Below are 20,150 nucleotides of genomic sequence, written 5' to 3'. Positions count from 1 at the left end.
TGCAGCAGCCGGGGGGACGTGTGAGGGCGGCAGGACCACCCCGCGGCGCCTTCAGCCCCGCGTTACCTCAGTGGCACTGGGGACACCGCCACCGGGAGCTGCTGCCGCGGCGCTGCTCGCGGCTCAGCTGAGGCGCGGGGAGCGGAGCCTCCATCGCCACATGGCGGCAGCAGAGAGCGCGGCGCCGCCACCGCCCCTCTCTATCGTCGCGGCGCCGAGAAGCCCTCATCACTGCGCGACGGCGGAGACAGAAATCCGGTGGCCTGGCTCGGCCCCTCACGGTACCTCACGGCTCGGACCGGTACCTCACGGCCCGTCACGGTACCTCAGGGCGCGTCCCGATACCTCACGGCCCGTCACGGCCCGTCACGGTACCTCAGGGCGCGTCCCAGTAGCTCAGGGCGCGCTGTGGCCGTGAAGGAGGAGTGGTGGTGGCGGGGGTCCCGTGGGGAGGCGGGGGTGCCCCAAAGGCAGCGCTTTCTTCATGCCTTACGCCTGTGCCCACCGCGTTTTCTCCTTCCAGAGCGGTGTTTCTGAGCCAGAGTCTTATTGTTGAGCCTAATGGGTTTTCTCCTTCCAGAGCATTCCTGTTAAGATTGCTTCCATAAAGACATGACTACACAGGTAAATCTTAATTTTTCTTTCTTTCACTTAATTTTAAGTGAAGTAATTGTTGGTGTGATATATATACATATATATTTTTTTAAGGCTGCTTATGCGTAATACTAATTATTTTTTCTTTCTAGTATGGTATTCTCTTCAAGCAAGAGCAAGGTGAGAAGACACTAATATATATTAAATAATACTGTCTTCCTTGGGTGATGTAAAGCAGATATGCATCTGAGATCACCTAGGTTATGTTTATATGACATGTAAATCTGAATAGTTTAAACATATCTGTGCTGTTTTTCAACAGTGACCTTGGTGAACAAAGACCTTGTGTGCTTTGAAACAATAAAAGCGGTGACAAGGCTTCCAGAGCACTGATAGACCTGAAGTACAAGGGGGTCTACTGATAACAATAAACAGGCAATCTTAGCATTACCAAAGCTTATGTGACTTTTTTTTTGCTGATAGGACTCTCATATACTGAAGTTGACCGAGGAGAAGTGACTAGGTATTGTGACTAGAGGAGCATGTTCTTGTGCAACAGATGAAATACTTATGATAAAAAAACTCCATGATTTTTGCCTGATAAACCAGCTACATAAACTTTAAAACTTCCTTCCATAAAAATGTAAAAATACAGCTACAATGTAGATCTTTGTAAAAGCAATCTTAAAATTTTCAAAGAACACTAAAAAAAAGAGCAGTTTCCTGGTTTAAATTGAGTTACTCTGTGTCATGTCAAGACATTAATTGGTCTGTCTGCTCTGAATATTACATAGATGTCCAGCCTATAATGGGAAGTAAAATGTGGTTGTCATCTTCTATCAAAAGAAACCACCTTAACTTTTAGTTTCTATGCTTATATTCTCTTTTAGCTCATGATGATGCCATCTGGTCAGTTGCCTGGGGAAAGAACAAAAAGGATGGTTCTGAAACAGTGATCTCTGGTTCTTTGGATGATCTAGTGAAGGTCTGGAAGTGGTAAGTGAAATGCTCCATACTGAATGGTTAAAACCAGTTTTATCCCTGGGAAGTAGTGTGGAGTTATAGCAGTCTTAAATTTCCACAACAGGTAGCATGGCACAGCTCTTGAGCAAGCTTATCTTCATTGGTACATGCTTTCTATAGGAGTGGTAGCATTCCAATGTGCTTTAAATTGGGAAGAACACAAACCCTTCTGAAAATATACATTCTATTTTATGTGTCTTCTGCCAGAGAATGGTAGGACTTGATGCATTTTAAAACCAAAGAATTAGAAATGAAGCTTTTTATGAGTCAAGGCATTGGGAGCATGTATACGGTGAAAGGAATAATGAGAACAAAGTAAAAGAGGATATGTTACCTTCCTTTCTTACTAAAAAAGAAAGAAATAAATCTTTGTAATCCTCTGAAGTGTACTTTTGCAAAGAATTTTTCCTCTTTCTTAGCCAGAGCAATATTAAATCTGTGCTTCGCTTTCGTTATTTGAGTAGCTTTGTATGATATTCTAAAAATGTTAGTCAGTTTCATGTTGTGCTGGCAGATTAAGTCTGCTGTGCAAGTACTCATGCACTGCTGTGTGATGAAGATTTCTGTGGGACTACTTGCAAACTTAAAATGAAGCTTTTCAGAAATACGATAACTGATTCCTTGTTTCTTTCCTTTGAGTACAGTGAGCAACTTGTGCATAGCTGTCCTCACTTTCCATGGGTACTTTGATTTTCTTCTAGTTGACCAGAATTAAGAACTGTGGGTTAACTTGTTTATTTGTTTTATCTGAGGTTGGATTTCGGTTAAGTACCCCCAGTTATTCATAACTAGCCTTTTATTTCCCTTTAACAAAAGGAATGATGAAAAATTGGATCTACAGTGGACGTTAGAGGGTCACCAACTAGGCGTGGTATCTGTGGATATCAGCCACACGGGTGCCATTGCAGCATCGAGCTCCCTAGATGCCCATATTCGCCTTTGGGATTTAGAAACTGGCAAACAGATCAAGTCAATAGATGCTGGTCCTGGTAAGATATCAGTGTTAAACTATCTGTGTAAGAAATTTCCTAAACCTAGGTGGTAACTACTGTACATTGTATAATTAGGGTATATGAGATGACTGGGATTTTTTAAAATCTTTCATCATTTGCAGAATCTTAAAATGAGTGATTTTTATCAGCTCAACATAAATTAGTATCAGACAGTTTTACACTTTGACACTACTTAGACTTTTTTAGATATGCTTTTTTTTAGGTAAAGCAAAATGGAAAATGATCCAAACACTCAGACTGGTTTACAAAGGAAGTCTGAGCTTGCTAATGATTTCTAGTTATATCTGAATTGAATTTAAACCATATATGTGATGCTTATTTATGCAGTACATCCAAGCCTAAGGGAGCAAGTCAAAGTAGGGTAAAGCTGAAGTCTAGATAGATGTTGCATTGTCTAAGTTGGAAAGCAGGGCCTAAGATTTTATTCTTATTTCATTGATCCATTGGCAGTCCCTTAATTAAGAACAATCTTGGAGTGTTTTAGGTAATTAATCATAAGAGTATAGAAAAATCTGTGAATTACATTGTGCCAGATAAATATGTTACTCTGAAAGGTTTTTTAATTCACTTGCAAGGCATGTTGATCCATGTTACATTCATATATCTGTGTGGTTCTCCTGCATCTTCTGTGCTTTGCTAACTGCTAGTTGTTGCTTTCTTACACTGGTTCAATAGCTGTCAGCATGAGGAGAAAATAACAAATTTATATGTTACGTATGCAGCCTTAAATGCTAAATTTGTTGTTGCAGTAGGGGCTACTAAACTCGAGATCTTAGTAGAAAATGTAATCTTTCACTAAACTTAAATAAATGTCTCATGCTCTACTCCATTAAAAGGAAGTTCACATTAATGAGCTTCTATGCTCCTAGAGTATTTAGTAGAGTTTGGAGCATGAAGAGTAGCCAGAGATAAATGTCTAAACGTATGTGTTCGGAACTGACATTATTGGTTAAGGACTAACAACAGTATTCATGTAACTGAATGTTTGTTTGTTTGTTTTGTTTTGTTTTGATTGTTTGTTTTGTTTTGTTTATTTTTGTTGTTATTTTTTAATATAGTTGATGCTTGGTCCCTGGCTTTTTCACCTGATTCCCAGTACCTTGCAACAGGAAGTCATGTCGGAAAAGTAAATATTTTCGGTGTTGAAACTGGAAAAAAAGAATATTCTCTGGACACCAGAGGAAAGTTCATCCTTAGCATTGCATATGTAAGAACAATAATTGATCATGTCTTATGTGAAATATGTGGTGATATGTTATAAACTTTTTTTTTCTTTCATCACTTTATTTCTACATGATATTGTCAGCCATGCTTTGTGACACGATGCTAAGAGCATTGGGAAGGGAGGTACATAGCACAAATTCATACAGTTGTTAAATGCATACTTCCTATGCTTTATTACAGAGTCCAGATGGGAAATACCTAGCCAGTGGAGCGATAGATGGCATTATCAATATTTTTGATATTGCAACTGGAAAACTTCTCCACACGCTAGAAGGTAATGATTTGATTATTTGCAGTACCCAAGTTCTGGCTTCATTCAGGAAAACTGAAGGATATAACATAAGTCATAGTTGGGTAGAACAGCCACAGTATAAATAAATTTATGTTTCTGTCCAGTAGATTTTATTTACTCATTTACTTATTTAGTGTACTCTGACTTGTAAGAGGCAAACTGTAAACTCAGGCTTGTAGCATAAATCCCATCCCTATGTTAAAATATCAAGTCAGTAATACTTAACTCATTTCTTAAATTGCAGTTGCTTCTTGCATTGTAGTGCACTACAAGTGAGACTAAGCCGAATCTGCGCTGCTATGCATATTTTTCTTTTGAATATGGTATCAGATTTATAGCAAAGTATTCCTGTTTCAGAAAACAACTGATCATACTATGTTGTACAAGATAAGCATTTTTAAGATGTGTGCTTTTACTGTTCATGCAGATTATGTCCAGTGCATAATATAGAACCCAACAACTTCAAAGGTTATGAAATCATATTAGAAAACATGACGATTGTCATACTATAAAGCATTGTGAGATCAGAAAATTATGTTTTCCTACATCACTTCTAATTAAGATCCTCAGCTGGAAAGAGTACTTTGGTGTTGCATTGGACATGCTTTAACATCTGAAGCTCAGAATTACTGCCAGTTTCCATTGTATGTTGTTTGAAGAAGCCAGCAGAGGCATAGAGAGGTTGCTTTCTTTTAACAGGAACTCCTGTTCTGATGTAACTCGTACTATTATTGCTGTCATTAGTAAGCAGTAGAGATAAATTCTGAGCCATGCAAAACTTTGAATTTCAGGTCATGCGATGCCTATTCGTTCATTGACATTTTCTCCAGATTCTCAGTTACTTGTAACTGCTTCAGATGACGGCTATATCAAAATCTACGATGTGTGAGTTTCCATTTTGCAAGATATGCTAACAGTAAAGTAACTGTTCAAAAATGCTGTTACTGTAAAAAATGTAATTCTCTTCGGCTTTTGGAGAATTCTTTATTGAATAAGTAATCTTAGCTTAAATAATAAAACATTAAATCCTGTACTTTTTAAGAAGTACATAGATGATAGTCTTAGTTTGAAATCAATTTTCCTATTTGGCCCTGTAAGCAACAGGCTAATTTTTTTGTATATCTGTTCTGTGTGTGTTTACACATCTGAAACACCTGTACCTACCTGAAGTGACATTGTTTACTTGTTTTCTCTTGCATTGTGCCAAGAATTGGAGTTTCCTGAGAAGGAAAAGGCACTGATTCAGTCATCTTCACTCCCCTATACCTGCATTACTGTGCATTCTTTATAGAAGTTTTCCAGGTCAAACTGTTTTGTCCACCTATGCATCTTTTTAGTGACCTCTTTTTAAGTTTTGAAATGGAAAATCAGAACCTATTGCAACACAAGACAGCTTGGTTGAAAAAAGGTCCAGAAGTCTCCTTCCATGATCCTTCCATTGAACTATTTGTGACTGTGCAAACTACAGTATATTCCAGTTGCTTTTTCCCTGGAATTCACAAACCGAATGTTGATCTTATAATTCTGTGTTCTAAATTTGTTCTTTCTACAGCCAACATGCAAACTTGGCCGGCACATTAAGTGGTCATGGATCCTGGGTATTAAATGTAGCATTTTGTCCTGATGATACCCACTTTGTTTCCAGGTAATGAGGATTTTCAACTCTTTTATGCTTATTAAAAAAAAAACAAAGTTTTATATTTATAAATGGAGATTGATCAGAAAGTAGATGTGTTCAAATTGCAGTGAAATCTGTAACGGAATAGCAAATGTTACAATAAAAGACTCAAGCCAATTTGTGATGCAATGGCAGTTGTAGTCAATACTATTTTATTGTGTAAGTCATCTCACTGCAGTGTAGTTCCCTACAAGTGAAAAACATCTTAACCAAAAAGAAGGGCAGTTTGATTCTAAATATCTGAAAAGCTGCTGATAAAAAAACAAGTACAACCTAATGTAGTAGTAGTAGTACATGTTGATCAAGTTGAACTGTCTTAACTCTTAAAACAGCTTAGACAGTTGGGGGACCCAGTGTATGTAACAGACGTTTCTTGATCTTTGGATCAAGAATTTTCAAAGAATTTTCTGGCTAAAATGGGAGTCCTCATTTTCATATTGCAGGTACTGAAACAGTGATGTATCTTAAAGGTTACTGGGACCCGGTGGAAGATGCAAATCTTTGTTATTTTATCCCTATCTTTTAAGCTCTGAAATAAACTATAGTTAATCTATTAATTTAACTTAATCTATTAATTTAAATTTTGATTATTATTTTTTTTCAGTTCATCTGATAAAAGTGTAAAAGTTTGGGATGCTGGAACAAGAACTTGTGTTCACACTTTCTTTGACCACCAAGATCAGGTATGTTACCAGCTTAAAATTGTCTGGTCTACCATCACTTTACCTAAATCACTGTAAACAGGAAAACTTGTGTAGTTGTGCGTGCTTGTGCTTAAAAGTGGAGTTGGGCTTCAGCTTGCTATAATGAAACCTTAAAAGCTGCAATTTTTAGGCACTTAATATCAATCTAATATTACAAGAGTGGTATAGGTTGAGCTCTTCCATGGAACCCATTTTTACAGGTCCTAAGAAGGGCAGTCCCAAGTAGCCAAATGGATTCTTATCAGACTGTATTTTTTATCTTTACGGTCTTCTTTATCACTTACACAGTGTGTGCAGCTGTCAGGGGTTATTTAAAAGGATGGTATTTTTAAAAAATGTTTGAAACCATCCTTGAAATCCTGTTTTATTTTTGCTGAAGAAAAGCTATAATTGAGCGAAGAGGTTAGGAACCAGCTTACTTTTTTTCCAAATGTTCAGTGTTAAGTAGAACAAGGCTGTTTTTTAGTGTTATTTTAGTGTATAAGAGAAGACTTAAGGGAAATTCCTGCAGATTTTATTTGGGGTCTTTTTTCCACAATACTTTTTTGCTGGTAACCCTCTTTTCAGTTATCTACAGCTGTGAGGATTTTGATACCAAGCATAAGTGGATTTCTAATGTTTAGTTGTAATTACATGGACTTGTGGAAGGCAGGGATGTGTCAGCCCCCTGGAACACTTGATCTCTCTGGTTTTTAGATACCAAAGCAAAGTAGCATATGACATTTCCCCCAAAACATGTTGTTGATACAGATACTTTGTAATCTTGTGTTAATGTGCTGGATAGACTTCATTATTCCTGATGTTATCCTAATGAAAGGGATGAGTGAGAGTCATTTACAGGTTTGTGTAAGCTTTTAGTTCAAACCAGAGGACTCATCTAAACTTCTCTTAGTTTTGCACTGGCAAGTAAATGACTCAACCCAAGGATAAACAAGATCATTCTTTATCATATGCTGCTTCTCCATCTGCATGAAAAGCACTTCCTCTGCTTCCTTAAAAGCACTGTAAAGTATGTTCAAGAAAAGATGGGAGCCAGGAGTGAAAAGGTTAGGTCAGATCTATGCTAACTGGGGCAAGCACACTTTGGTATTTTTCAAGTATCCTAAGGCTGCGTAACTTGTAGTCAGTAGAAGTGGAAAGTAAGAACTTGCCAGGCAGCTAGAGACCATCAGCATCATCACTTGTTAAAGCAGGAATTCTAACTGTATCAGCTCTGAGAGGGTGTTCTTAAATAATCCTCTTTTGTTTCTTGTAGTTGATACACATTACTTGGTGCAAAGATAAATACTTGTTTTGTCTCAGTACCTCCCATTTATAATCTTGTGTATGTCCTATTTGCAGGTTTGGGGAGTGAAATACAATGGAAGTGGGTCCAAAATTGTATCTGTTGGAGATGACCAAGAAATCCATATCTATGATTGTCCTGTTTAAGTGTCTTGACTTAGATCCTTTGGCTAACTTCTGTGGCAGTTCTTAGAAACACTGCAATCCTTGTTTTGTTTTATTTGATAAAAAGCATTTTAGTAATGCTGATCTGATTTCCCACTGAAAATCAGATAAATTTATATGCAATCTTTATTGTTCAGCATGAGAGAAAGCTTTAATTTTTTAAAATAAAAGCTAGAGTTGCAAGTAACTTGTAACTAATCCTTGGAAAAGTGTATTTTTGGAAATACATGGTCATGGGTGATGAGGTAACTGCTCAGTTAATCTACCACCGGTATTTCTCCCTGGCTTTCCCACATAAATAGACTAGAGCTAGAAATTGTTGACCAGCTTGAACAAGCTTATTTTAGGAAAAGGAAGAGTGAGGGAGATTATGATAGCCTTTGCTCAGCTTAGTGTTGGTCCTCTGTGTAGGATGGGGTCATTTAAGTTGAACACCTGTTCCAGCCATTGTATGGTGACAGGTGGCAGCTTCATCATGGTTTAATTTCACTAATGGGTACTACTTGTTCTCAACACTACTTCAACACAAATTCTGCTTTTATAAAGACAGATAAAAAGCAATTCTACTTTGCCTTGCATATACTGTTGCTACTTAGTACTGTGCCAGGATAGAGCCTTTTGTTAAAGTATTCATTTGAGTTAGGACATGACTACTAAAGCCATAGGAAGTATAGACCAACAACACCTTCTAGAAAGCCTGAAATTAAGAGGTTAGGTTTCTGAAAAAAAAAAAAGGGGGGGGTGGAGGGGAGTACCTTTGGCTAAATCATTTCTGAAGTCATGGACTGTATACACAGGGTAGAGATACTTCATAACCTCCTCATTACACTTACAGAGTTAAGCCAATGAAAGAAGCCTACTCTCATCTACAGGTAAGGAAGAGACAGGAGAACAGTACTATGAAGTAGTGGGGCAGGAATAAAATACTCTAGAAATACAAAGTTACCTGGCTAATAGACTGCATACACCAAGACATCTAAACTAGTTGCACAAAGGAGCAGGAACTTAGAGAAACACATTTAAATAGACTAGCTTACAAAGCACAAGAGAAAAAAAACAAAATGTGAAGTTCTATTTATTAGAAGTAACTTCAGCTATGTTTTATTCTATGAAATTAGTTTCCAGTATGAAAATATTTACATAAGACACTCCACTTCTTAGCAGTACTGCCAGGGTCTTATATAAATAGCATAGGTGAAATAAAGTGAGAACCTTCACAGCACAAGAAAATGTATACCAACTCAGTTGGTTCTCAGCTGTGTGACGTTTGCTTTATATATAAAGACAAGAACACAATATAAATTAGTTACAAAAAAAGTGATACTGACAGCGCAGCAACTCAATTTGCTGAACACAAAAAACAGAAGCAGTGGCTATTACAGCCATGCAGTTTTCATTGTGAAAATTTACATTTTAGATGATAGCCATTCCACCTTGCTTTAAGATGTCTGACATTGAACACCTGTTCTTGGACCTTCTTCATCTTCTTCATATGCTTCTCCTCCACTGTTACGGTAGGTTTGCTCACTAGGGTCAAAATCTTCAAGATCTACCTGATCCATCTCATCTGTAATCATAACATCTTCTCGTGGAGGAAGCAGAGCCTCCAGCAGACTGAGTTTCTCCCTTGGAAGCCAGTGGTGCTCTGGGAACTGGACCTACAATGTTATTTTTTTTTAATCAAATAGTTACTCCTGATGCTAATAGATTTCTTTGCTACAGAAAAGCAAGTAGTCTACTCACCAAGAATTGTATAATTAAGTTGCCTTTGTCCATTGGCGATTTGTAGATAGGCATCCCTTCATTGTAGATACACTTTAGGTCACCATGTTTTATCACTTCACCTGCACAAAGGTCAGGAGTTTTAAGTAATCTTACATGACAGATTTCATAACCAATACCAACAATCTTTAGATTACAGAGCAATCTATAGAAAATCGCACTCACTGAAGAACACTAAAACCAAGCTAAACAAGAGAAACACCAAATAAAAGTTAATCTTATTTCCTCTACTGTAAGCAAATCAGCTTTTCTTAGAAAAAACTTCTAGGCTGAATTAGCAGATAATACTTGAGTTCCTGGCCTGCCTATCCTGCAACTGAAGTAGAGACTTCCTAAGCAGCATTTGACAGCTTTAGCTGTAATTCTGCATGTGATGTTTCAGTTCTTAGTCCTGCCACTCCTGATTTAAATGACTGCAAGCACAGTTTGGATTTGTTGCATCAGCTGATTAAGAAACAGCTCTAGCACAATGCAAAAGACAAGCAGTTTGCATGGCATCAGAATTCTGAAGACCTACCTGGCCTAGATGATATGACAAGGACTCTGTTGTCAAGAGTGTCAATAGTCTTTTTGAAGCCACATAAAGCCTCTGAGAGTTGAATTCTCATTTTTGTAATTAAGTCATGCCCTCGCCTCTGAAAGACACCGTGATCCTTTTGATCAAGTACAATTATAACATCACCAGGCTCCAGATCAGGCTCCTGGTCACCTTCTCCATGAAATACTATCTTCTGACCATCTTTCATACCTGCAGAAGAAAAGCAGTTTACTCTCAAGGGAATTATTAGAATGGGGTTAAGGATGCAGAACAAATACACAGATCTCTCACCTTTATCAACATGAACTTCTATGATCTTTTTCTCTCTTACAACCTTGCAGCCATTGCAGTTGTCACACCTGTCCTTTGGATTTATTCTTTCACCTTGGCCTTTGCATTCTGGACACACAGTTTGGATTTGCTGTACCATGCCAGGTCCAATCTGCTGAACTAGAACTTGCATTCCTCTTCCTTTACACACAGGGCACTTTTCTACTGCCCCTCGCTTTCCACCATAGCCTTTAACAAAAGGAGTTAAAGGTGATCTCAGGGAAAAAAAAGTTATTCTACAATAGTCAAGCTACAACTCACTGACTTCAAGAGAACTTTTAGGGCAACTTAAGTAGTTCTGTAATACAACTCTTATTTCATTAGAATTTAATTTCTATGACAAACATTGCCCCACAAGTTAGGAGTTTTAACATACAAAAGAGAAAGCCAACTTCTCTATTCACACCTCATTTTATTAGTCTCTCCCTTCACCACCCCCCATCCACCCCAACCCCCAATTATCTTGGTTTTGAATGAATTATCAACACAGATTTTCCATTAACACCTTGGTAAGAATCTGCTTACTAAAAATGTAAAAACATACTAAGATACAAGACTACATTCAGATTTACCTCAGTGAAGATCAGGCATTATGGATGCTTAAGTGTAAAATGAGTTGCACAACTCAAGCTACACTTCTACTGCCAGTTAATCAAGGAAAAGATTAACAAAACAGCTGTTTATTAAAGCTTCCGATTCAAGTATTTAATTAAGGTGCCCTTAATGATAATTTAGAGAGTTCAATGCTGCCATTAGACCAATAGGTTAACACCACCATTTAGGAAGAGGGAGTTACTCTTGGATAAACATTGGCATAAAGAAGCCTGATTCATGGAGGGGGGGAAAAAAAAGGAGAAAAATTTTTAAAAATCATACTTCATTCCTAGCCCTCCACCATGCTGTCCAAGAAAACCTTGGAATAAGAAGTGTTTGAAACCACTGCTTATTTTACCTTCACATTTCCCACAGATAACATTCTTCTGCAGTGCCAGCTTCCTTGTAACGCCGTTATATAAGTCTTCAAGAGATACACCTAACTGGTGCACAACATTCTTGCCTTGGAAAAAACAGAGAAAGAAAGATTAATTCTGGCTCAGCTACTGGGAGGACTAATGCTTATTTAAAAGCTTCTACGCTTGTTCATACATGCAGTCTCACTGAAGAAATGTTAATTCCCGACTTCGAACAGAGCTCAGCCCCCTTAAAAGCATGTGCAGTTCCATCAGCTTCCACTAAGCTGCACCCACTTAGGTGAGAACGAAGTTGAGCTGTAGTTAAGTAAAGCATCATTACAGCCACCCAACCCCTCCTTCTACCCATAATTTTATAAGCTTAACCAAAACAGAAAGATGCAAGGACACTACCAGCTTCAGATCTAGTCAATTTAGGAATTGCTGTTAGGCCTACCTATGTATTTCCATGCCACTTCATAGCATGATTTCAAAGACATGTCAGCAAGTTACTAATTGCTCTTCCAACAGACATTGGGAATGAACAAGAAGAAATCATTATGTGCTTCTGGCAACAGTATGTACTCCGTGCCACATAACTTCTCCCATTTTTTTTATGGGACTCAAAATTAGCTTAAGTTGATGGTGTCCTTTGAAGCAAGTTGCCCAAAGCGTATGAGCAAGTAAGGCACAAATTTTGGAAGATAACTTAAAACTTATCTGCTAGCCATCTTGACAAATATTTCCCCCTCCCCTAAAAATTACCCATACCCATTTTAACAAAAATAAGCACAACTAATCAGAAAGATTGCTATGGTTACACATCATGTTATCTACTTTATTAGGATCTTACTACTAGAAGAACTAAAATTCATAGGTTATTTGATCTATTAATTCAACTAGTAAAACCCACGCTATGTGCACTTAGCAGAACAGCAGTACCAAAGCACATGTGTTTTATGCCTAAGTGCATGGTTAGAATTTCTAGAACTTGTTTAGAACTGTGTACCTCTTCTCTCTCTATTCATTCGGCCTCCACCACCAAAGAACATGTCAAAGATGTCCATGGGTGAAGAGAAGCTGCCGCCACTCAGGCCTCCTTCTTTAATAGCCTGTTCCCCACCCTGGTCATAGAGGTCCCTTTTCTTTGGGTCCGACAGAACTTCATATGCCTGGGATATGAGTTTAAACTAAAAAGAAAAAAGAAGCTCTGAACAACTATGACCAAGAGGAAAAGTAACCCTCTCACGTGCAACTCAATCTTCAGATTGAGCCACTACAGTACTCTTGCAGTGTTTGTCTTTTTCCAGGAGTAGACTCCCAGAACAATAGAGCCTAATAATACACTTTCATCCAGGAAGAACAGCCCTCTTCTCCCTCCCACCCACCACCGTATTACACACAAACTTAGAGTCACATCCAACTTACAGGCATATGCAAACTGCCACTTTGATACTCATTGGTTGCAGCCATCATACACCTCTAACAAACCTGTTTATGAAGGGATATGATGCTATCCCCTAAGTCTCGGGGGTCCCCACATGCTCACTGGCCACAGCAGCACTAGTCATTCTAGAGCTACACAGGGATCTTTCATGGCTGCTGAGCTCCTATATCCAGCTGAAATTAAGCAAATATTTAAGTGACAAAGCACTGGTGTAACTGCAAATGGAAGGAATTTGGATACAAATCAAAACATCGATCTTATCCAGATATGTGACATTCTTTAAACAGCCATCCAGAAGCTTCTATTACTAAATTCTATTACTAAAATAACCCATTTTTAATGTTATTTTCTATTACTGAAATGACTTGCTCATTTTCAACATGATTTACTTATGACCAGGTAAACTAGCAGACCAAAAATAAAAGCATTGGAAGTTAACTTAGCCTATGTTACTATTTAACTAGTTTAGGTTTGTAAATTAGTATACTAGCTATACAATTATTGAGTTTCCTTTCTTACATTAAGGTAAGAATCATCAGACCCCTTTCTATGTAAATAAACTTATAAGTCAAGTTCGATTTGTTTTCCATAGCTCTCCAGTTGTGGTGCTCCTTCATTCTCATACATAACATAGGAAGCTGAGTGGGTCTCTCTTTTTAAATAGAACAGGTGTGCTGTGAACAGTCCACTCATGGTTCAGCCCAATGGAATGGCTTCCTCTGGGTAGTGACCCTGTCCACCTGCGTTTGTCGTTCCTTTAAAGAACTCATCCTGTTCAGAGGCACAAATCCATCCACTGCAACCCCAGCATGCACAGTAGTGCTGGCAGGAGGATCCAGCTTTGACCTTCACAATATCCAATACAGCACGATGACCATTAAAGCAGCAGGAGTCCTTCTAGCTTTGCCTGCTTCAAAAAGCATCACTGCTAAGAATGAACTCCTCCTGGCAACTGCAGGGAATGGTGAGACCAATGCCCACGGGAAGGAGCCACCATATCCACTTCTCCTCCTCAACGTGCCCTCCTGCCGCGGCCGAGCATCAGGCCTGCTGCCACACCGAGATCTCTTTACCCACTCTGCAAACCCGCAGCCTTCATTCATCCCGTGTGCCGCAGGAAGGGCGCTGCGTCCGTCCTCCGGCTGGGGCAGCGCTGGAACAGAGGAGCTCCCCCGGGCGGCAGGGGGCCCGGCAGCTCCGCGCCAGCCCTGGGAGCCGCCACCTGGAGGCCACCCCGCGGCCCGGCACCCCCGGCGGAGGGGCCCCGAGGCCTACAGGCGGCGGCCACGCGGGGCCTGCCCGGCCCAGAGATCCCTAAACCCCGCCGCGGCCCCCGGCCCGGTCCCAGCCCCAGCCCCGTACCCGCTCGCCCTCGCTGGGGTTCTTGTCGGGGTGGTACTTCAGCGCCAGCTTGCGGTAGGCGCGCTTGATCTCCTCGGAGGAGGCGGTGGGCTTCACCTGCAGGATATCGTAGTACTCCGTCTCCTTCACCATGGTGCCCTGCCTGCCGGGACGCACCGCGCTCACCGCCCGTCACAGCCCCAGGCCCGCCGCCCTGCTCAGCGCAGCAGTCTCCCGGCCCCACCGCCTGCCCGCCCGCCCGGCGCTGCACGAGCCCCGCCTCTTCCGCGCCTTTTATAGCGGCGCCGGCCGAATCTTCTGGAATGACGCCGCCGGACGTCACGGCCCTGGAACGGTCTAGAATCCCTGCGCGTGACGTCACCCCCGGTAACCAGCGGGGCAGGGCCGGGCCGGGCAGGGTTTCAGCAGCCTGCTGGGGCCTCAGCGGGATGCGCTGGGCCCGATCCCCCTTAGCGCCCGGCACCGCGTCCCCCCCGCCGCCCCCCCCCACCCCCACTGTGCCGGCCGCTGTTCCTGTCAGGGCTGGCGGGCTCGGTGTCCGCAGCGCGACCTCCCGTCGTTACGGGCCCCTGCCCGCCCCTGCTGACCCCGGGGCCTCTGCGATGGCGTCCCCAGGCCTCGGAGGAGCCCTCGGGCCGAGGTCCCGCCACCCGCTCTGCGTGTGGCCCGCTCCTGGTACCGGGCAGGTGTACCCGAGGGCGGGGGGGCAAAGCCCCAGGGAAAAATCAAAGCATTGACAAAGGGAACAGTTGAACCCCACAAAGTCAGCATCGATAACTGCTGTTTTCTGCACACGTGATTAGCGACAGCAAAGCACGTATATCTGTATTGTAAAATTATGATGTTGCCCTGGCAAGCAAGTAGAGAAACTTACTTCCTAAAATGATTACAGAAAAAAAAATGTAAGGTGGGAGTGATTGTGTTTTTTTTTGTTGCCGTTTTTCAAAAAATAATTTAATTTTTTTACCTTGAAGATGAATTAGCTGTAACCAGTTAACAGGTTTGCAGCAGCTGAATGCTCCAGCAGGTCAGAGGCTTTCCAAGCATATCCTGAATTTACCTAGAACTGAATTTCAAAGGTCAATTTAAAGCAAGTTGCAAAGAGACAGTCCGTCGCTGCCGGGAGTAGGAACCCCCATGTGTGTACGTGTAAATGTTTGTAAGTACAGTGGGAACTCGGAGCTCTGGTCAGTGTGCTACCAGTAACAGCTGTTGGTAGGTACCCTGCCAAAAGCTCCTCTGGTGTGGGTCTTTGCTGAAGAGCATTGGGCCTCTTGCTTTGTGTTCTTTTAATCAGTTACCAGATTATAGTTACTTTATTATCAAGTATTAATTTTCTCCATCTTTGGAGCCAGTTGGGACACCTAACTCATGATTTAGTCAAAGAATTAGCAGGAAAAGTAGTAAGGGCTGGTGTTTTGGGTTTGAGTAAATGGAAGTGGTGTCAGTCCATCACTATTGTTTGCGTTAGCATCTGCGTTCCTCTAGTCTGACAGCTGCAGTGATTGCAGTACCTGAGGGGAGCACAACTCTTCTCTAGCTGTCTGATGCAAAACGCTTCCTATTTTTCAGTACCATGTTTATTGAACAGAGTTGGAATCCTTAAGAGCTGATTTAATTCCTATAATGTCTCATAATAAATGTAATACAGCCTCTAAACATACAGGCATGTCTGTCAGCAATTGCAGCTCTAGTTTCTTCATCTCCTAGGCTAGTAGCTTGGTGATTGACTGTGTACATGCCTGATGCAATTTATTTTGCTACACACCTTTCCTTCTTGAGTCTCGTTGGTCCTCACCAGGGTTTGTTTATCTTCTCAGATGAACAACTGACCTCTTGTTCTTCTTTCCCTTCCTTCCTTTCCTGCTGCATGCAACACTACAAATCACCTTGTCACTTCTTACTTACCAGGTTTGTGTCTAGGTGTAAACAGAAAAACAAGTGGAGAAGCTCTGTTCTCTCCAAGAAGGCAGGACTGGACTGGACTGGGAGCTGGGGAATAATTAGTTCCTACTGCCTGTTTCATTTAACCACCCGGGGACTCTGTGTTTGGTTTTGAAATACGTATTCTCACTGTTAGCACAAAATGAGTCAAAACATACCTTCCAACCTGACCTTTGGAACAGCCATCGTCTTTATAGGCTGCAAGAAGTATGAAATTTATGAAATACTCACAGAATCTCTCTTTGTGTTTGCTTCTCTTATCTGGCCACACCGTACGTAGTAAACCGTGTCTTCTAAACTGTGAAGTAGTTACTGGAAACGGCATCCCAGAGCCATGGGTAAGAGTGCAGTTTGCTGAACTGTAGCTGGGGTCTCTTTGAGCACCCTTGATTTTTTGTAAAGATGTTCCAAGAATAACCTAAAAAAAAAAAAAAAAAGTGAATCTGGGGCTTGAGACTTGTGCTTTCAAAAGCACTGACATTTGCATAAAGAGAGCTTCAGCAGTCCCTCACAAAGGTGAAATCTGAATCATAACAAAATTCCTTGCTGCTGAGCTGGATTTTTCCAGTATCCAAACCTAAACAGCTATCATGATTTCTACAGTGCATTAGGAGAATACCTTTTAAATAACGTGCTTAACCTATAGTTTTTAGTCTTTCTTAAAGTATACGTCAGAAAGTTTTAAAACAGCTTCATGTAGTGGACTTTAAGTGGTACTGGAATTCTTTCCACAGAATGAATTATTGAAAAGGATATTTTGGGCAGAAATCAGCTCTTAGGAAAGTATTTTTGTTCTTGGTGAGAAGTAAAAGACTAATACCTGCAAGGAAATGGAAATGATGGCATTGTGTTAGGGCAGTTTATAGTGAGTGATTAGCATCTTCAGAGGATTTTTCAGAGCCAAGTTTTAATTAAAATATGTGACAGTCTGTAGTAATGAACTTCAAGTGATAGTAATACAAAATGAGTAAGAGATACCTGTTTCCATAGTACCGTTTGAATTGGTTAACGCTGTGCAACTCTGAGTGGTTTGGGCCTGTGTAAAACTTGAAACTGGATACACAAGCACCTGTAAGTAACTGAGATTGCAAGTTACTTGTGACCTAAACTGGGCTTTTCCTCAGAAGGAAGCAGCAAAATTGTTTCTAGATGTGTTTGTCCCCTGACCAACAGTCATTTTTACCTTAGAGATCATATTCTTCTCTCTAGGTGCTCGGAAACAGCTGTCTCCTCATGTGTATTCACAGCTGCTTTTTTCTTACAATTTTCTTCTTCCATCAGTACAAACTGTAGTTGAAAACAACTTTAAGATGCTTTGGGAATAGATGCTCCAACTCCAGCAGCTTTGCAGCTTTGTCTGTGGTGTTTTTTTCTCTAATTGTTGAACAATTCCTTAGAAAGCAGACTGCATTCTTCAGAAAGGCAAAGTGAAATTCCTGTTGCTGTGGCATGGCCAATGACAGAAAACATTTTTAGAGATTTCTACTGGAAATGTCTTGAAATACAAATACATGGCAGCTGGATATGTTCCTGGAAAGCAAAGTGTTTTGTGGGTTAAACTGTGTTTTTCCTGCCCAGTGTCTGTGATGTGGTTGCCTCATTTTAGCCTAGAGACCATAGAATCACAGAATGGTTTGGGTTGGAAGGGAACTTGAGGATCATCTAATTCCACCCCCATGCCATGGGCAAGGACACCTCCCGCCAGCCCAGGCTGCCCACAGCCCCATCCAGCCTGGCCTTGGGCACTGCCAGGGATGGAGCAGCCACAGCTTCCCTGGGCAGCCTGGGCCAAGGCCTCACCACCCTCACAGTAAAGAAGATGCTGATTTGAGTGCAGATAAATTGAGTTCTGAAAGTGTAGTGAAACACATCTAAGGGTAAAAGTTGTCCTTTTTTTTTTTTTTTTTCTTTTTTTTTTTTAATAAGAATTTCTTCATTAGAAATGAATGGGTAGAAGGCATATGCATGAGTTTAGAAAGATGTTGCTTGCCTGGAGCTTTTCATTATGGAACCTACTCTTAACTACTGCTTGGCGCAAGCTAACTTAAATTAGTTGATCTTCCAAGAATGGTTTAATATTTAATACTCATTTATTTAGTAAGAGTTATTGGAAGCATAACCAAAGTACTGTTTGGGTTTAGAATTTTGCTTTAAACACTGAAACCTACTTAAGTTTAAAAATAACTGCTGAGTTGATTAGAATATTTTAGCTAAATACAGAGGCCAAAATTAAATATTTAATTTTATGAGAAACTTTTTAAGAAAGAATGAACTGTTTTGTGTAAGAGCTGCATCTAATAACAGTAAATGCAGTTAACAGCATTCAGGAATATAGCAGACAGAGGGTTGGTATTAGCAGAAAACCGAAAAACTGTCAGGCTCTAAGAGGACTGATTTGAAATAATGAAAAAAGGTTAGAAGTGGTACCATTTTTTAAATATCATAAAGCCTTTGAAGTAGGAACTGAAAAAGTATTATAGACCTTTTGCTGGTTATGTTTTTTGTTGTTTTTAGACTCAGTGCTGGAAGTCTAAAACAGTAATAGGACCACAAGGTTAGCATCATGCTTCTACCAAAAACCATTGTTCTACATTAAGAAGGTTGTTACCAGTTACGAAATTAGAAAAAAAGAAAAAAAGCCAATCACACATAGTTGTTCTGTTGCATGAATCAACAGCCTGCTTAAACTAACTGGGATAAACAGCAAGGAGCATTAGTATATTTCTCCACTTGTTTTAAATGAATATAAGTTTTCTAGTGAAACAAACGTGCTTGCCTTACAAGGGAAGAAATGACAGAGCACACAGCTATGGACAGCTTCATGTTGCCGTGGCAGCAGTGTGAATTAAACCTGAAACATCCCATCCCAAATATGAATGGAGTGCCAAGCACTCCACCCACCTGTCGGCTGATCTTTGCACTGTGGTTGAGCTGCTTACGGGCCATAGTAACAGCACAGCTTTGTTTTGGCGTCTGTAATATTTCTGTTTGGGATGTTGTGACAGCACAAGTTTGCAGCAACTGTGTCTTAACATTAATTCCTGGAAGGTACCAATCATGATTGTAAAATGAAGGACATAAACAGCACATTAGCTTTATTCACCTCTTCATTTCCTTCATAGCTTTGTGAGCCTGTCAATGCCCAGAAAGCTTCACCTGCAGCTGGAAGAAGCAGCCTGTCCCATTGCAAGAATTCTGTCTGTGAGTTGAGTGCAATCTCATGCATGTTGCATACAGGCATCAAAGAAAACACTTACTGTGCTAACAACAGCATTGTGTAAACTGCAGCATGTAAAAATTGTTTGAAGGTCAAGATTCCTTACTGAACTCGACATTGGTTGTCCTCATTTACTAGATTTATTATTTGAAGAGTACGGAAAAATGTTGTACTAGGACTGCAAAGACAATTTCATTGTGGAACTTTTTCTTATAGCATGACATTCATTATTCTGTAGTTAAAATGTAGTTATAGAAGAGATCTCTTCTATATATACTATGTTTAGAAATGTTTTTCTTCTGTTTATTAAATGAAAGTACAAGTTTTGGAGCATTAACAGCCATTTTCCTTCCATGAGACTAGCTGTTGAACACCAAGATGCAAGTTATACAAGGTAATGGGATCATCTATTTGGATTCCTTCCTTTAACATAGCAAGGAAAAGATTTCACATGACCAGAAGAAAAGAAAAAGTGAGACTTCTTGCAACAGAGTTTCAGATTTTTTTAAAAATATCTTTCTCTCTTTCTCTCTCTTTCTCTCTCTTTCTCTCTCTTTCTCTCTCTTTCTCTCTCTTTCTCTCTCTTTCTCTCTCTTTCTCTCT

General features: G+C 40.3%; 3 protein-coding genes across 9 annotated transcripts in view; 2 read left to right on the top strand and 1 right to left on the bottom strand.

The window, feature by feature from the left end:
• The first annotated feature begins 167 nt into the window (after nt 1-167).
• Nucleotides 168-8,186, top strand: WDR61 (WD repeat domain 61). 6 transcript variants are annotated; one of them, XM_035335443.1, is made up of 12 exons: nt 168-321; nt 581-624; nt 747-774; nt 1,485-1,590; nt 2,434-2,606; nt 3,689-3,837; nt 4,035-4,128; nt 4,938-5,031; nt 5,699-5,791; nt 6,429-6,507; nt 7,870-7,971; nt 8,007-8,186. In XM_035335443.1, the coding sequence occupies exons 2-11, from the start codon at nt 613-615 to the stop codon at nt 7,957-7,959; spliced, it is 918 nt and encodes a 305-aa protein (XP_035191334.1). In that variant the 5' UTR covers nt 168-321; nt 581-612; the 3' UTR covers nt 7,960-7,971; nt 8,007-8,186. The 6 variants fall into 6 exon arrangements, with proteins under 6 accessions (XP_035191334.1, XP_035191338.1, XP_035191335.1 ...); XM_035335447.1 differs by having other exon boundaries at nt 169-281; XM_035335444.1 differs by having other exon boundaries at nt 169-321; nt 524-624.
• An 835-nt stretch (nt 8,187-9,021) lies between these two features.
• Nucleotides 9,022-14,652, bottom strand: DNAJA4 (DnaJ heat shock protein family (Hsp40) member A4). Of its 2 annotated transcripts, XM_035335438.1 has the most exons (7): nt 14,387-14,652; nt 12,587-12,767; nt 11,580-11,684; nt 10,589-10,816; nt 10,277-10,507; nt 9,721-9,821; nt 9,022-9,635 (listed from the first exon to the last, which is right to left on the bottom strand). In XM_035335438.1, exons 1-7 carry the CDS (start codon nt 14,516-14,518, stop codon nt 9,417-9,419), a joined length of 1,197 nt encoding a protein of 398 aa, XP_035191329.1. In that variant the 5' UTR covers nt 14,519-14,652; the 3' UTR covers nt 9,022-9,416. The 2 variants fall into 2 exon arrangements, with proteins under 2 accessions (XP_035191329.1, XP_035191330.1); XM_035335439.1 differs by lacking the exon at nt 12,587-12,767 and having other exon boundaries at nt 14,387-14,515.
• A 4,223-nt stretch (nt 14,653-18,875) lies between these two features.
• Nucleotides 18,876-20,150, top strand: part of ACSBG1 (acyl-CoA synthetase bubblegum family member 1) — a 35,075-nt gene continuing 33,800 nt past the window's right edge. Inside the window, exon 1 of the mRNA XM_035335435.1 lies at nt 18,876-19,531. The gene's annotated coding sequence lies outside the window, so the exon portion shown is untranslated. The remainder of the gene's footprint in view (nt 19,532-20,150) is intronic.

The sequence above is a fragment of the Oxyura jamaicensis genome, chromosome 10 (genome assembly GCF_011077185.1).
Source record: "Oxyura jamaicensis isolate SHBP4307 breed ruddy duck chromosome 10, BPBGC_Ojam_1.0, whole genome shotgun sequence".
Lineage (NCBI taxonomy): Eukaryota > Metazoa > Chordata > Aves > Anseriformes > Anatidae > Oxyura > Oxyura jamaicensis.
Note: the sequence above shows the minus strand (reverse complement) of the source record. Positions and strands in the feature narration are given on the sequence as shown.

Excerpts from the sequence above, each read along its gene's own strand:
- DNAJA4 (XM_035335438.1), bottom strand. The coding sequence starts at position 14,518 with ATGGTGAAGGAGACGGAGTACTACGATATCCTGCAGGTGAAGCCCACC. Across the intron at positions 10,508-10,588 it reads AGAAGTTCATGTTGATAAAG|GTATGAAAGATGGTCAGAAG; the intron begins GTGAGAGATCTG and ends TTTCTTCTGCAG. Across the intron at positions 9,822-10,276 it reads TGTCATATCATCTAGGCCAG|GTGAAGTGATAAAACATGGT; the intron begins GTAGGTCTTCAG and ends ACCTTTGTGCAG.
- WDR61 (XM_035335443.1), top strand. Across the intron at positions 775-1,484 it reads TCTCTTCAAGCAAGAGCAAG|CTCATGATGATGCCATCTGG; the intron begins GTGAGAAGACAC and ends ATTCTCTTTTAG. Across the intron at positions 5,792-6,428 it reads GATACCCACTTTGTTTCCAG|TTCATCTGATAAAAGTGTAA; the intron begins GTAATGAGGATT and ends ATTTTTTTTCAG.